Source organism: Scyliorhinus canicula, chromosome 2 (assembly GCF_902713615.1).
Source record: "Scyliorhinus canicula chromosome 2, sScyCan1.1, whole genome shotgun sequence".
NCBI classification, from domain to species: Eukaryota; Metazoa; Chordata; class Chondrichthyes; order Carcharhiniformes; family Scyliorhinidae; genus Scyliorhinus; species Scyliorhinus canicula.
In genome coordinates this window covers 28,377,415-28,390,564 of record NC_052147.1, presented here as the reverse complement: position 1 = coordinate 28,390,564, position 13,150 = coordinate 28,377,415, and the positions used below count along the sequence as shown (strand labels likewise).

Below are 13,150 nucleotides of genomic sequence, written 5' to 3'. Positions count from 1 at the left end.
CTTGTCTTCACAGAGGAGCTCCAACAGAGGCTTGTAGTCAGTTATCATTGTGGAGTGTCACACATCGATTATCAGATTAAATTTATTGACACCATAGATTATGGCAAGGCCTTCTTTCCCGATCTGTCCGCATTTACGCTCAGCATCAGAAAGAGTTCTGGAGGCGAAGGTAATTGGCCTCTCTAGTCTATTTTCCATATTATGGGATAGGACCACTCCTATTCCATATGGGAATGCATCGTAAATGAAGATGATTGGTTTACCTGCGTCAAAGTGAACCAATAGACTCAATGACTGTAAGGACTGCTTGACGTGCTGGAAGGCCTGCTCCTGTGCTTCCTTCCAGGGCCAATGCTGGTGTTTTGTTAAGAGCAAGTGTAGTGGCACCAACATCATTACGAGGTTGGGGATAAAACTATCATAGTAGTTTACAACTTTAATTGTGCTAGGTTCTTAGGTGCCAGGATTTCTCTTATGTCTCTCACCTCGAATTTGAGTGGATGCAGGCCTTTTGAGTCCACTTTAAACCCTAGGTAAGTGACCTCACTAGCCTGAAAAGTGCACTTCTCTCACATCAGTCAGATTCCTGCATCTCTAACTCCTCGCAGCCCCTCTTCTAGGCCAGCCAGGGGTTCCTCAAGTGATGTTCCTGTTACTAGAACGTCATCCAGGTCGGCCACAACCTTCGGGATGCCCTGGGGCAGATTTTCCATTGTGGCTTCAATATCGCACAGGCTGAGGCAAGGCCAAAGGGTAATCTGCGTGTGCTGAAACCAGCCTTTAAGCATGTTAATTATCCCGCCCCTTTCGGCGCACTTTAGTGCCAGAGCAATTTTGATCGCCCTGTTTAGCATTATCTTCATTTCGGCCAGAAGCTTCTTTTGCACACTTATGTTGTTATATTAACCGTCTCACAGCAAGTCACTGAATGCTGTGCCAGACTTGCAATGCTCGGCCATTTGGCGAAGTCTAGCGCAAAGGCGGAGATTGTCAATCCTGGGTCCTTGTAAACCCAAATAAACTTCTATCGCTATAGTATGATTGAGGATCTGGGGTTAAAATACCCCCTGACCAATGTCACCAACTGGTTGAATGACTGTGTGTCAGAAGCTCCAGGGACATCTAATTCCTTCTATCGCCCACAAACCGTTAATAGCCTAACTTTCTGTTTATCTTCGTTTGCTGTAAAGAAATAACAGAGCTGCTCAATATACTGACTACAGTCTTCAGCCCCCTGGTCGAATGGGTCCAGCTTCTCAATCATGGGCATTTTTCACTCACTGTTTTACGATGCTGTCGACACTTCTTAATTTTGTTCATTTTGGCGGCTTCTCCCTTCCCCCTCGAATTCTGAACTACTACAAACTAGCGATCAATCTGATTTACACTCGTCGCCAGTGTGATGGCAGTACCAGGGTTACTTCTAGTATCACGGAACAAGTGTTTATTGGTAACAAGGTAAACCATACGCAGGCACAGAGTCACTAAACAGACCATCACTCTCTGGCTCCAGGATCCACTCTGCCCAGGACCCCGCTCCCAGGGCCACGTTTGCTTTTCCTCATTGGTCGAGGTTCACAAGGTGCCGTGCAATAGGCCCTGAGCCAGTCATGTGGACCGCGAGAGCCCGTCCCTTAAAGGGGCTGTGCTACCACAGTGTGTCTGCATCAAGGGGTGATGAATGTCTGGACGAGTAGACAAAGCCACCTGAGAATTCTGTCAATAATATCCTGTTAGGCTATCTTGCCAGCTGAGAGCTGCTGCTAGTTGCATTGAGGGCCTTAGCTAGGACCCGAAGACTGACCAGGTGGAAGCTGATCAATTGTGGGTAGGGATTGATCACCTCCGAAAGGGAAAGCTCCACTCGGACCATTCTACAACTGTCACACCTCCTTCTCGTTTTGACCTTCCCAGGTCTCCAGTCCACTCACTGAGCAATATTTCTCCGCTCCAATTTTCACAGCCACTATTGAGGTGAGCACCACCGAAGGACCCTGATAACAGGATTATGTACAGACTGGAAATGCCTGACACCAATTACCAGTCTGCACAGAAAAGTGCTTTCCATTCTATACTACAGAATAACAAACACACGTGCATTTGTCATAAAGATTCACTAATCATATTGTAATCAAAATCCATGTGCCTCAACATGTAATTAATAACACATTATTATTTAAATCATAGATAAAAATAAAGTTATTTTCAGAGCTTACTTGTACAGTTCTGGGCATTTTATGCTCCAGTTGTGTGTCGTCTCTTCTCTGCACTTGTTCTGGATGTGGACGATTGCCATATTCACACTTAAAACATGACTCTCCATCACCACCAAAATCCATAACTAACTTTAATAAACTGAGGTACTTCATAGAAAACATGATCGTTGCTGGGAAGGAAGTAGGGTGTGTTGGAATATAGGCATTGATGTTAGCTCCATGGTCAATGAGCAGCTGTATGTTCTTGATGGAGCCATGTCGGATAGAGATTAGGAGGGGGTTTATCAGATCAACATTAGGATCTGCCCCAGCCTTGAGCAGTATTTCCGTGGCCTCTACATTGTTGTTGTAAACCGCAAAGTACAAAACCGAAGTACGTTTGTCTTCAAATAGCCGGGATCTTTCTGCTGACAAGAGAGCGTGGACACTGTAGCCAGCTTCGACCAGTTCTTCAACAATATCATTCCGATTGTGCTGAGCAGCGAGATGAAGGGGGCTAATTCCACAGCGCCTCACCCGGACTTTGCTGGTCACATGAAGCAACATCTGAACTATCCTGAGTGAGAATAAACCACATTTGCGTTACTGCTAAAGCATTGACGATGGTCTCCGATGGATAAGTCAAACACTTTTAAGAAAGACATTTTCAATAGAAAGGAGTATCAACACATAACTGGTGTGATTAATTTACGTCGGCATTCACAGGTTCAGTGGCATCAGTCATTCCCAGACATAGTTTGAGCATATTACTGTTACGCAGGTTGACTCACACTGTCCTGAAGCTGCTCGCACAATAGACAGAATTGAGTTTTTAAAACATAACCTCAGGTGAAATGAACTGGATTTTCTGTCCTTTGCACTAAGGCTGAGTGAGCAAGCACTCACTGAGATGAATCATTAAACTGTTATTTCATAGTGAAAGAATATGGTAAGAGTGACTGAATTCAATTAGTACAATATATTTTTGTATAATACAAAATAAAGTAACATGCCATGTTTTCCTCTATCAGGGGATTTATTTTACTTGATTGAAATAAAATGTCTTCTAACATATCCACCAGCATTTTTGACTTTCTGAGCCTGTCCAAAGCTTTCAAGCCCTTTTTAAAAGTCCAGCCAAACTCACAGGCCTGTTTCAAAAATGTCCCCCTGTTATTATTCTTGTTTCTCTATTTTCTTTCCCCTCACAAACAAGGATGACAGGACTTTCCAACACAATGGTTGTGCTGTTCTTTTTAATTGACCAGACATGGTAAGTAATTGTCTGCTGTTTAGACTCTAGGAAAGATGACTTCATTTCATATTTTCGCAATGTTTGCTTAAAGTGTGTCAACATTGAAAGTCAATCTTATTTGCAAGTCCCCATGAAGTTCGGTAGCTGTGCAGTTTTACTGTCTCTGCCAGTGATTTACATAGCTGACCATCTTTCATGGATTTGCGTTTGGTGTTGTCCAACAACGTTTTGCACCTAAGCAAGTAAAATTGCTCTCCGTTTCGCTTTCAAAAAGGATTAGCCAAACAGAGTTAATGGCCTGAATTTTAGCCCAGAGTTATGTTTCCTGTGGGATCCAATGGAAAAACGGGTTTCCTGAATGCCCTGCAGTATTTAACTATGGCGCTAGAGCATTTGCACGGTTCCCAAAGATATAATTGTGCAGAAATTAGAACAATAGATTCCTCTAATGATGTCTGATTGAAATTGTACATGATTAATATATACAATACTAGGGGCAAGCTGTTGACTGGGGGGATGAGATCTGATGTTGACTTATCACCCCAAAATACAATAACAATGCAATTGTTTTTTATGATCTGTGCTCTCGTTTAGCTAAGGAAACTGTATTTGATTGTTTTGATTTAACAGCACAAATTCCAATTTGTTACTTTATTTAATTTGAAAACACAGATAAAGAGCACATTCTTTGCCAGTGATTCTAAGAAACTAAGGTAAAGGTAGCACATTCTTATGGTCTTCTATTCTCTGGCTAGAGAGCAATGCCAGCTCCAACATAAATACCAGGTTGTATATTCCATGAGCTTGAGGGAAATGTGTTTTCAGCACCTCTTCATTGACTCTGGTTTCCAGTTAAGATTGTTATAGAGTTAGTTAAAAAGTTAGTTAGCTGAGGACTTTGGATTCTGGATCAGTAGCACTAAGTTTCACCAAAGTGTACAAGATAAGCGGAATTCTCCGGTTCATCAGCCGCATGTTTCTTGGCTGCGTGCCGCCGGCGCGATTCTATCTTCCCGCCGATTGACAATAGGATTTTCCATTGTAACCACCCACTATGAAATCGATTGACGGGAGCGCTCTGCTGATGGGAAAATTGAATCGCAACGACCCAAGAAATCCAACTGATATATATTTCTTATGTATCTAAAGAGCAACCAGCAGTACATAATGTACACAGCAGCTTGGGCAAGTGCTTAATTTGGTTAACATCTGGATGGTTTTAATATAGAGCTTTGTACCACTGTTAGCAGAGTTCATCCTTTGTTCACGGTAGCATTGTGGATAGCACAAATGCTTCACAGCTCCAGGGTCCCAGGTTCGATTCCGGCTTGGGTCACTGTCTGTGCGGAGTCTGCAGAATTCTCCCCGTGTGTGCATGGGTTTCCTCCGGGTGCTCCGGTTTCCTCCCACAGTCCAAAGATGTGCAGGTTAGGTGGATTGGCCAGGCTAAATTGCCCTTAGTGTCCAAAATTGCCCTTAGTGTTGGGTGGGGTTGCTGGGTTGTGGGGATAGGGTGCAGGTGTTGACCTTGGGTGGGGTGCTCTTTCCAAGAGCCGGTGCAGACTTGATGGGCTGAATGGCCCCCTTCTGCACTGTAAATTGTGTGAATTAATAAAACCTGAACTGCAGTGCAGGTCATTCTGGAAAATTAACTATCATGAACATTTCTTGTCCTGGTTCATTAGTCCGACTATCAGAATATAAAATCTTCATGGAAATTCAATTTAGGAGCATCAAGTAGTAGCAATGATGTAGCAGTGATGTGTACACAACAAATAAACTTGCCCTACCACATTTCTGGATTCTATAAATGCTTCACATTTATATATCAGGATCAGATATGGCATTTTGAATTTCTTAAGTGGATGAGCCCAATGTTTTTAAATGAATGCCCGAAAACGTGCTCATGGGTCTGCATTGTAGCTGAGGAAGGTCCACAACAAGGAGCTCAATAAGGAGCTTCTGAGCTGCTTTCCTTTTTAAAAAAATATTTTTATTGAAGCATTTGCAAAATGTTTATAACAATAACAAACAAAACAACAACATGGTAAACTAGACATTTCCCACCCAACCCCTTCTGTACATCCCTTAACCATATTGCACCTACCCACCCCCCACTCCCCCCTTCAGAATGCTGCTTCTGCTGACATTTTAATTTTCCCCGAGAAAGTCGATGAACGGCTGCCACCACCGAGAGAACCCCAGCATTGACCCCCTCAAGGCAAACTTTATTTTCTCCAGCATGAGAAACTCAGCTATGTCACTGACCCAAGTACCCACACTCGGGGGCTTTGAGTCCCTCCACATTAAAAGGATCCGTCTCCTGGCTACCAGAGAGGCAAAGGCCAAAACGTCGGCCTCTTTCACTCCCTGAACTCCTGGGTCTTCTGACACTCCAAAGATCGGCATCTCTGGACTCGGCACCTAGCACCTTGGACATTGCCTTGGCAAACCCCTGCCAGAATCCTCCAAGCTTCGGGCATGCCCAAAACATGTGGACATGGTTTGCTGGGCTTCCCGCACACCTCGCACATCTATCTTCTACCCCGGAAAACTTGCTCATCCTCGCCGTCATATGTGCCTGGTGTACCACTTTAAACTGTATTAGACTGAGCCTGGCACATGATGAGGAGGAATTAACCCTGCTTAGGGCATCCACCCACAGACCGTCTCTAACTCCCCACCTAGCTCCTCCTCCCATTTGCCCTTCAGTTCCTCCACTGGAGTCTCCTCCGCCTCTAACAACTCCTGATAGATATCCGACACTTTCCCCTCCCCCACCCAGGTACCGGACACTACTCTGTCCTGTATCGCCCGTGGCGGGATCAACGGGAAAGCCAACACCTGTTTCCTCAGAAAGTCCCGGACTTGTAAATATCTGAAACCATTCCCGAGCGGCAGCTTGAACTTGTCCTCCAGCGCCTTCAGACTGGGAAAACTCCTATCTATGAATAGATCTCCCATCCTCCTAATTCCTGCTCTCTGCCAACTTCGGAACCCGCCATCCATCCTGCCCGGCACGAACCTGTGGTTGTTGTAAATCGGGGTCCAGACTGACGCACCCTCCACCTTCTTATACCTCCTCCATTGCCCCCAGATCCTCAATGCCGCCACCACCACCGGGCTAGTGGAGTACCGGGCCGGCAAGAACGGCAGAGGTGCCGTTACCAGTGCTCCCAAACTGCATGATGCCGTCTCCATCCGCTCCCATGCTGACCCCTCCCCCATTACCCACTTTCTAATCATCGCTATATTCGCCGCTTTCCTTTTTAATGGCAAAGGTTCAAAGTAAGTTTCAGAGGCCTGAACCCCAGGTTATTGGAACTTGTGCACCATGTTAAACTAAGTAAGCCCTGACTACTTACTCCATATTGCCCCTTGCAGCTGCAATGTGAAGGGGCAGCCACCCATCCTTACTTCCTTTGTTTGCATCAGCATTTTGTGAAAGAAGAAACTTCACAATGTCTTCATGCTCATTTTTGCAAGCTTCGTACAACGCTGAGGCATGATCACTGGCTTGGGTATTGACACTTGCACCTGGGGATTACATTGCACAGCATACTGTAATATAGGCTGTTAAGAGAAAGTATTGAGCAATTTTATGCAACAAGATGTTTTGCCAAATACCGTGCTATTCTTAATGTACATATATTTGAAAACATAAATGGTAGCTGTCCCTTTAAAATGTAAAAGGTACGTCTATGCTGAAGCTGACAACATTCAAATTACTTGATTTGAGTGTGAATCCCAGTATTCCAGTACAGTCAAGGATGAAGGCCACCAGCAGCCAGCCAGCCACATTAACAAAAAGGGAAAAGGACTGAAGCTTTTCCAACCCATGCGTTTCCGATATAATACCTCCAGCCTCCTTTAACTAGATAATGGGCAAATAATATAGCTTTTGCATAGTATCTGTTCATGGGCCAATATATCAAATTATTGAATCATAGAATGACACAGCACAGACAAAGGCCATTTGACCCATCATAGCTGCACTGGTTATTTGAAAGAGCTATTAAAGTAGTCTAACTCCACTACTTTTTGCACATAGCGAATTTTAGAGTTTCTCCACTTTCCCCCACCCTTTCAGACAACGTATTCCAGATCAGAGCAAATCATTGCGCAAGAAAAATCACCTCATTTTGCCTTTGGTATTTATGCCAATGAACTTGTATTAGTGTCCTTTGGTAACCAGTACTTCTACCACTGAATACAGATTCTCCTTAATTACTTTTGTCAAAATCCCGCGTAATCTAATCGTCTTTCATACAAAGCGTTAATTGGCAATTCATTACTCATTTGCCAATACGAAACAACCATACTTACCACACTTTGTAAGAAAACGCAAAGTGTCCACTTGTCCACTTTGTGCAGCAACAAATAACGGAGTGATTCCATACATATTTGAAGCCTCAATCTTAGCACCAGCTTGGATTAGAGCTTCAATGATGACCAGATCATTTCGTACTGCAGCCTCATGAAGAGCAGTCCATCCATGGTTGCAGCGGTGATTCACATCGGCTTTATATTTTAGCAGGAGTCTAACAGCTTCCACATATTTATGTTCGCAGGCTGTTAAAAGAAGCAGCTTTAAATTGAAAGTAGGTGTTTAGGAAATTACGATTTTATTTCTCAGTGGTTCAGAATCAGATTGTGTCGTTTACTCACAGAATTCTGCTAGTCTGCCCCAGTAGTACATATTTTAAAATTGAACACTGCAAAGTGGCAATTTTAGGAAGGGAAATTGTGAGAATTCTCAAGCAATTACCATGCTAGCAGCTGCAAACTGTACACAGAAGCATAATTATTTGACACAGTGTTAACTGAGGTCAAGCAGTTGCACTTCCATCATTCTTATTTTACCTTTGTAAAGCGCGGTTTCTTTTCCCTTACTAGTGATGTCACATTCTGCTCCTGCTTCCAGCAAATACGTCATACACTCCAAATACCCTCTGCACGTTGCTATGAATAAAGCAGTTTCTTCTGCTAGAGTCCGACAGTCTACGGTTCCAGGATAGGCTATTAAAAAAAAAATAATTTCAATTCAAACTTTAGGAACAGTATCCAATTTTCTTCTTAATCATTCTGTGCCTGAGTGCTGATTTCAATCATTTCAGACTTTAGCCCTATTCCATATTTTCTTATCTACTTCTTCCAATGCTCATGTTTCCCCTTCCACTTTTGCAGCCATGTCCGATTCATCCCTCTGCCTTTCCAATGTCTTTGGTCCATGCACCTGATCACTGGTCGAGATGATATTTGTATAGTGTATAATTCTTTCTACTTCCTTTCAGTATTGTGAAATCTGGTTGATTATCAAATCCATTAACTGCAAATTTCCATCAGTATATATACAGTTCTTCTCTCGTCGTGTTCTGAACCTTTCTAATGTCACATTAAAGGACTCCTCCAACCTAATCAATTCTGATGCCTTATCAGAAATCTTAACCTTTAGGAACAAGACTAGGTTATTCAACCCCTTAAGCCTGTTCCACTAATCAGTTAGGTCATGGCTGACCTGAATCTTATGTCCATCTGCTTACCTTGGTTCTGTAACCCTTAATGTCCTTGCTTAACTCTATATATATATTTCTACAAAGTGTTGATGGACCGACTAGACATTCCAACATTTATTATTTTTATTCCAGATAAACAGCATGCGTGACTTTTCACATATTTTTCTTACTTCATGTTTTCATGGGTTGTTTAACTTAAGTTAAGGAGGACAGTTAATGTATGGGAATATGGATTTTTTTTAAAGCTCAGTTAGATCTTGTAGTGTGAGTAAACATCCGCTGACATTATAATATAATAAACATTTTCTTTTTGAGAACACCATCTTAATGGAAATGGTCTCCAACATTCTCCTGGGGGAGTGATGGGGGGGGGTTTACACAGCCTGCTTTCTCTGCCAAACAAAGGCCCTGACATACCCCGACAGAGACTTTCATTATTCTTAGCTTTAATTTAAAAATATTTGGCAGCCTTCTTAGAAAGCTAATAATGTTAATTTGAAACATCTTATCAATTTGGCACACTGTATCTTTTAAACTTGGGAGGCTTACTGGTGGTTTTAAACGGTCGTATTGCGACACTAAACTAGCACAAGACTTTGCTTCGTAAACAAAATTTCATAATATTTGTAGCTATTTTTTCAATAATCTATTAAGTAACTTCTTTCTCGTTACAGCAGACCCCACTTGTCTTCAAGGCCCATTGAAGAGGCACTGCCATTTTGAAACAATAATGAAATGAAATATACTGTATGAAATACACTAACAATTACAACCATAATCAGAACACTTCACACAACTGTATCAGTCTGGCACTCTCATTTCATCCATTCATACACAAAGTCAGAACAAATGAGGACACATTAAATATTTACCTTTGGTATTGGTACTGAATATCCATGATCTATTTCTCGTTCTCGCTCTTTAATTCCCTCTCTAACCATGTAAGAAGACGTTAGGGACATAGATTTAAGGTAAGGCCCAAGAGGTTTAGAGGGAATGTGAGGAAAGACTTTTTCATCCAGAGGCTGGTTGGAATTTGGAACTCACTGCCTAAAAGGGCGGTAAAGGTGAGAACCCTCACAACACTTAAGAACTATTAGATGAGGACTTGAAATGCCATATCATACAAGCTACCGGCCAAGTGCTGGAAAAGGAGATTAGATAGGTGCTTGGTGGCCGGCATGGACATGGTGGGCTGAAGGGTCTCTTTCTGTGCTATAAAATTTCTACGAGTCTAAGTGTCTGTCTGTTGCAAATGTTGTGAAATTAGAGTGATCAATGTTCTTCTTGGCCAAGTCACTGTCTAATTGTCATCTCTAATGAGTTATTCTCTACTTCCGCTCATCACTAACATAGAGCAGAAGTAATTTTGCAATCACGTTGCATGAAAAGGACTCTGCTCAGCAGAATTCTGTTTTTACTTCAGATTTTCAGCATCCACGGTATTTTGATATGACATCAGCTAGGTTCAGATAACAGCAGAAGCAATTGCAGGGATACGGGGAAGGAGTTGGGGAGTGGGTGGAACTGGATTACTTTTCAAAAGAGCTGGCTCAGGCTCAATGGGCTAAACGGCTTCCTTCTGTGCTGTACTAGTCCATGATTCTACACATTAGTGTGCTCCAGTTTTCCATGTCCTCAGCAATTCTTTGTCATTTTGTTTCACATTCCCAGCCTTTTAAAAAATCTGCTATTTAACTTCTTCTGGTTCTGTCCAGGATGTTCTGTTTCGCTCTTGACTGCGTAAAGGTATTTTCAAATATACATTTCTGCATAGCCATCCTTTTCATTCTCAAATCATGGATCTTTACAGGGTTAAATTCAACAGATTTAAAATGCCCTTTGGAACTAATTCCACGGGACCAATTTGCAGAGCTATTGGTGTAAAGCCAGGACTAAATTAGCTCTTGCAAAGAGCCATCTCAGACTCGATGGACCAAGTGACCTCCTTTTCTGTGTCATGTGATTCAAAGTCACACTTCTCCCTTGAGAGCCTTCGCAGCTGAGCCCAACTTTGCCCTCCAAACGCATGCAATTCTGGGAGAGGATTAAATAGGGGTGAGCGATTATGGGAGCTTGCAGTTGTTTTCCTCTCTTCCCCCTAGTCCAGGCCGCACTGAGGTTAATTTTAGCCCCAATGTCAGCAGTTGAATCAGCTCCGAGCAGGGAAATGAAACCAGGACCTCCCCCTGGTTTATGACCTACCAAACGGTGCATTCGCCCACCGAGCAGTGGCAGTCTTCATGATTCACTGCCCACCCTGGGCCAGCCTGATACTTCGACAGCAGGGGCAACAGAATGTGAAATGATATGTAAGCCAACTGGACAAAAAGTGATAATGCGTCAGGCATTATAACAAATCATGTTGGTTACATTCATCAGTAATTGAGTTACTGAAGAAGCTGCCTTTACTGTCATGATGGCAAGCAACAAAATTATCAATAATCTAATTACAGTGACATAAAAAATATATTGGAAGATATGAATATGGACAGTATCAAATTTGTAAATTTTGAGAATATTCAGTGCTGCTTCCCATCTCCTGGACTCTCCATGTCCTCTCGCCAAACTGCATTAAAAGTTTCACAATCCCTTCTGTACACCACAAACAAGGAGGCCATGCAGTTTAAACTTTTATGATGCTGGGCATACTGGTTCCTTCACTGTCGCTGGGTCTCCCGTCCTAACAGCACAGTGGGTGTACCTACGCCATGTGGATGGCAGCCGCTCACCAACGTCTCCTCGGGATGGGCAACGAATGGCCCCACCCGGGAAAGAAGGAAAATAAAAACGTCCGAGTACTCACTGACCTTTAAGCAGCAATTTCACACACCGGGGTTGGTTGTAATAGACAGCTTCGTGCAGAGGGATCCAGCCGTCCGAATTTGGCACGGAAAGTACTTTGCCGGCTTTGATCATGTCTGTCAAGGTTCCTTCGTCACCGTTGCTTATCGCAACGACGACAGGGTCCAGCTCCCTGTGAATTAAAAGCACACTCCATGTGATGATATATGCAGCCTTTAGAGCAGAAATTAGGAGCACACCTCCTCCTGGCTGGAGATGCACAACACGGTGTAAAGAGACTGGATTCAGTCATGCACTAGTCAATCTGGACAAAACCTACACCGGTAGAGGTGTGCGTGGGGAGGGGGGGGGGGGGGGGGGGGGGCATTTTGCTGGAGCCCCGCTCTTAAATCGTGGCCACAAGTACCAGCAGCAGGGACTGATGGCCAATTCGATCCACACGCCTCCCACATGTCCAATCTCTCTCCTGGGGGCTCGGTGTCACAGGGAGTTCACAGGGAGCCAGGGAACCGCGCAGAATGCAACATAAGACCATAAGACATAGGAGCGGAAGTAAGGCCATTCGGCCCATCGAGTCCACTCCACCATTCAATCATGGTTGATAACAAAAAAAACAATTTCCAGCAACAAAAAATAAACATCCCCGTGGTTCACTTTGAACCCAAGTTCCCCCGCCAGTCCTCCCTCCCTCCCTCTCCACAACCTGGAGCATCCTCCTCCTGATTCCCCCTTGTGATCCTGACTGGATTGTTTCACTGAATGGGGACGTTTGGGTAAAGATGACTTCTGATAAAAGACATCGTGTTGCAAGCGGACTTGTTTCTTTTTAAACACAATGAGACTCTGCCTGCGATACTGTTATCAAAAAATATATTTTCACAAACACGATTGGTGAGAAAGTATTCTTTGAAGACAAAAGACACTCACACATCCGGCTTGGGCAGCCTGCAGAGCCTGCCGTCGTATCGCCTGGAGTAGGTTATCCTCGGAGGGTTGGCAGTCGGAGCAGCGTTGGTGGCGACAGGCGACCTGGGGGAACGACGGCAGTGAAACAGGGAGAAATAGTGGGAATAAGAGAAGCCCGTCATCCCGCCCGCCCGCCTTTCCAGAGAAAGCGCCAGGAGAGCTTGCTCTCCAATCTGCTCCTCGCACTTGTTTATTTTTGGCTTGGGAGACGCCGAGGGAGCACTTGACCATATAAAGACAATAGGGAGCTGAGCGGCCTGGATAAAGGAAGGGGCGTCTGGCAGGGAACCCATAAATGACACCCCCCCCCCCCCCCCCCCTCCCGCCCACGCTTCAGTTCAGCACAGCTCGGAATTCGGCTGCTGCTATCATCTTTTACGTTCGCTCAAACCCGCACACCTCACAGGATGGCC

At 43.9% G+C, this 13,150-nt stretch overlaps 1 protein-coding gene across 5 annotated transcripts in view; it reads right to left on the bottom strand.

Moving 5' to 3' along the window:
* Positions 1-13,150, bottom strand: part of asb2a.1 (ankyrin repeat and SOCS box containing 2a, tandem duplicate 1) — a 49,256-nt gene that overhangs the window by 22,612 nt on the left and 13,494 nt on the right. For all 5 annotated transcript variants that reach the window (XM_038774875.1, XM_038774895.1, XM_038774885.1 and 2 more), the window contains 6 exons: positions 12,699-12,800; positions 11,777-11,943; positions 8,314-8,469; positions 7,777-8,022; positions 6,816-6,987; positions 2,217-2,772 (listed from right to left, as the gene is read on the bottom strand). In XM_038774875.1, coding sequence (XP_038630803.1) covers positions 2,217-2,772; positions 6,816-6,987; positions 7,777-8,022; positions 8,314-8,469; positions 11,777-11,943; positions 12,699-12,800 — 1,399 coding nt within the window. The remainder of the gene's footprint in view (positions 1-2,216; positions 2,773-6,815; positions 6,988-7,776; positions 8,023-8,313; positions 8,470-11,776; positions 11,944-12,698; positions 12,801-13,150) is intronic.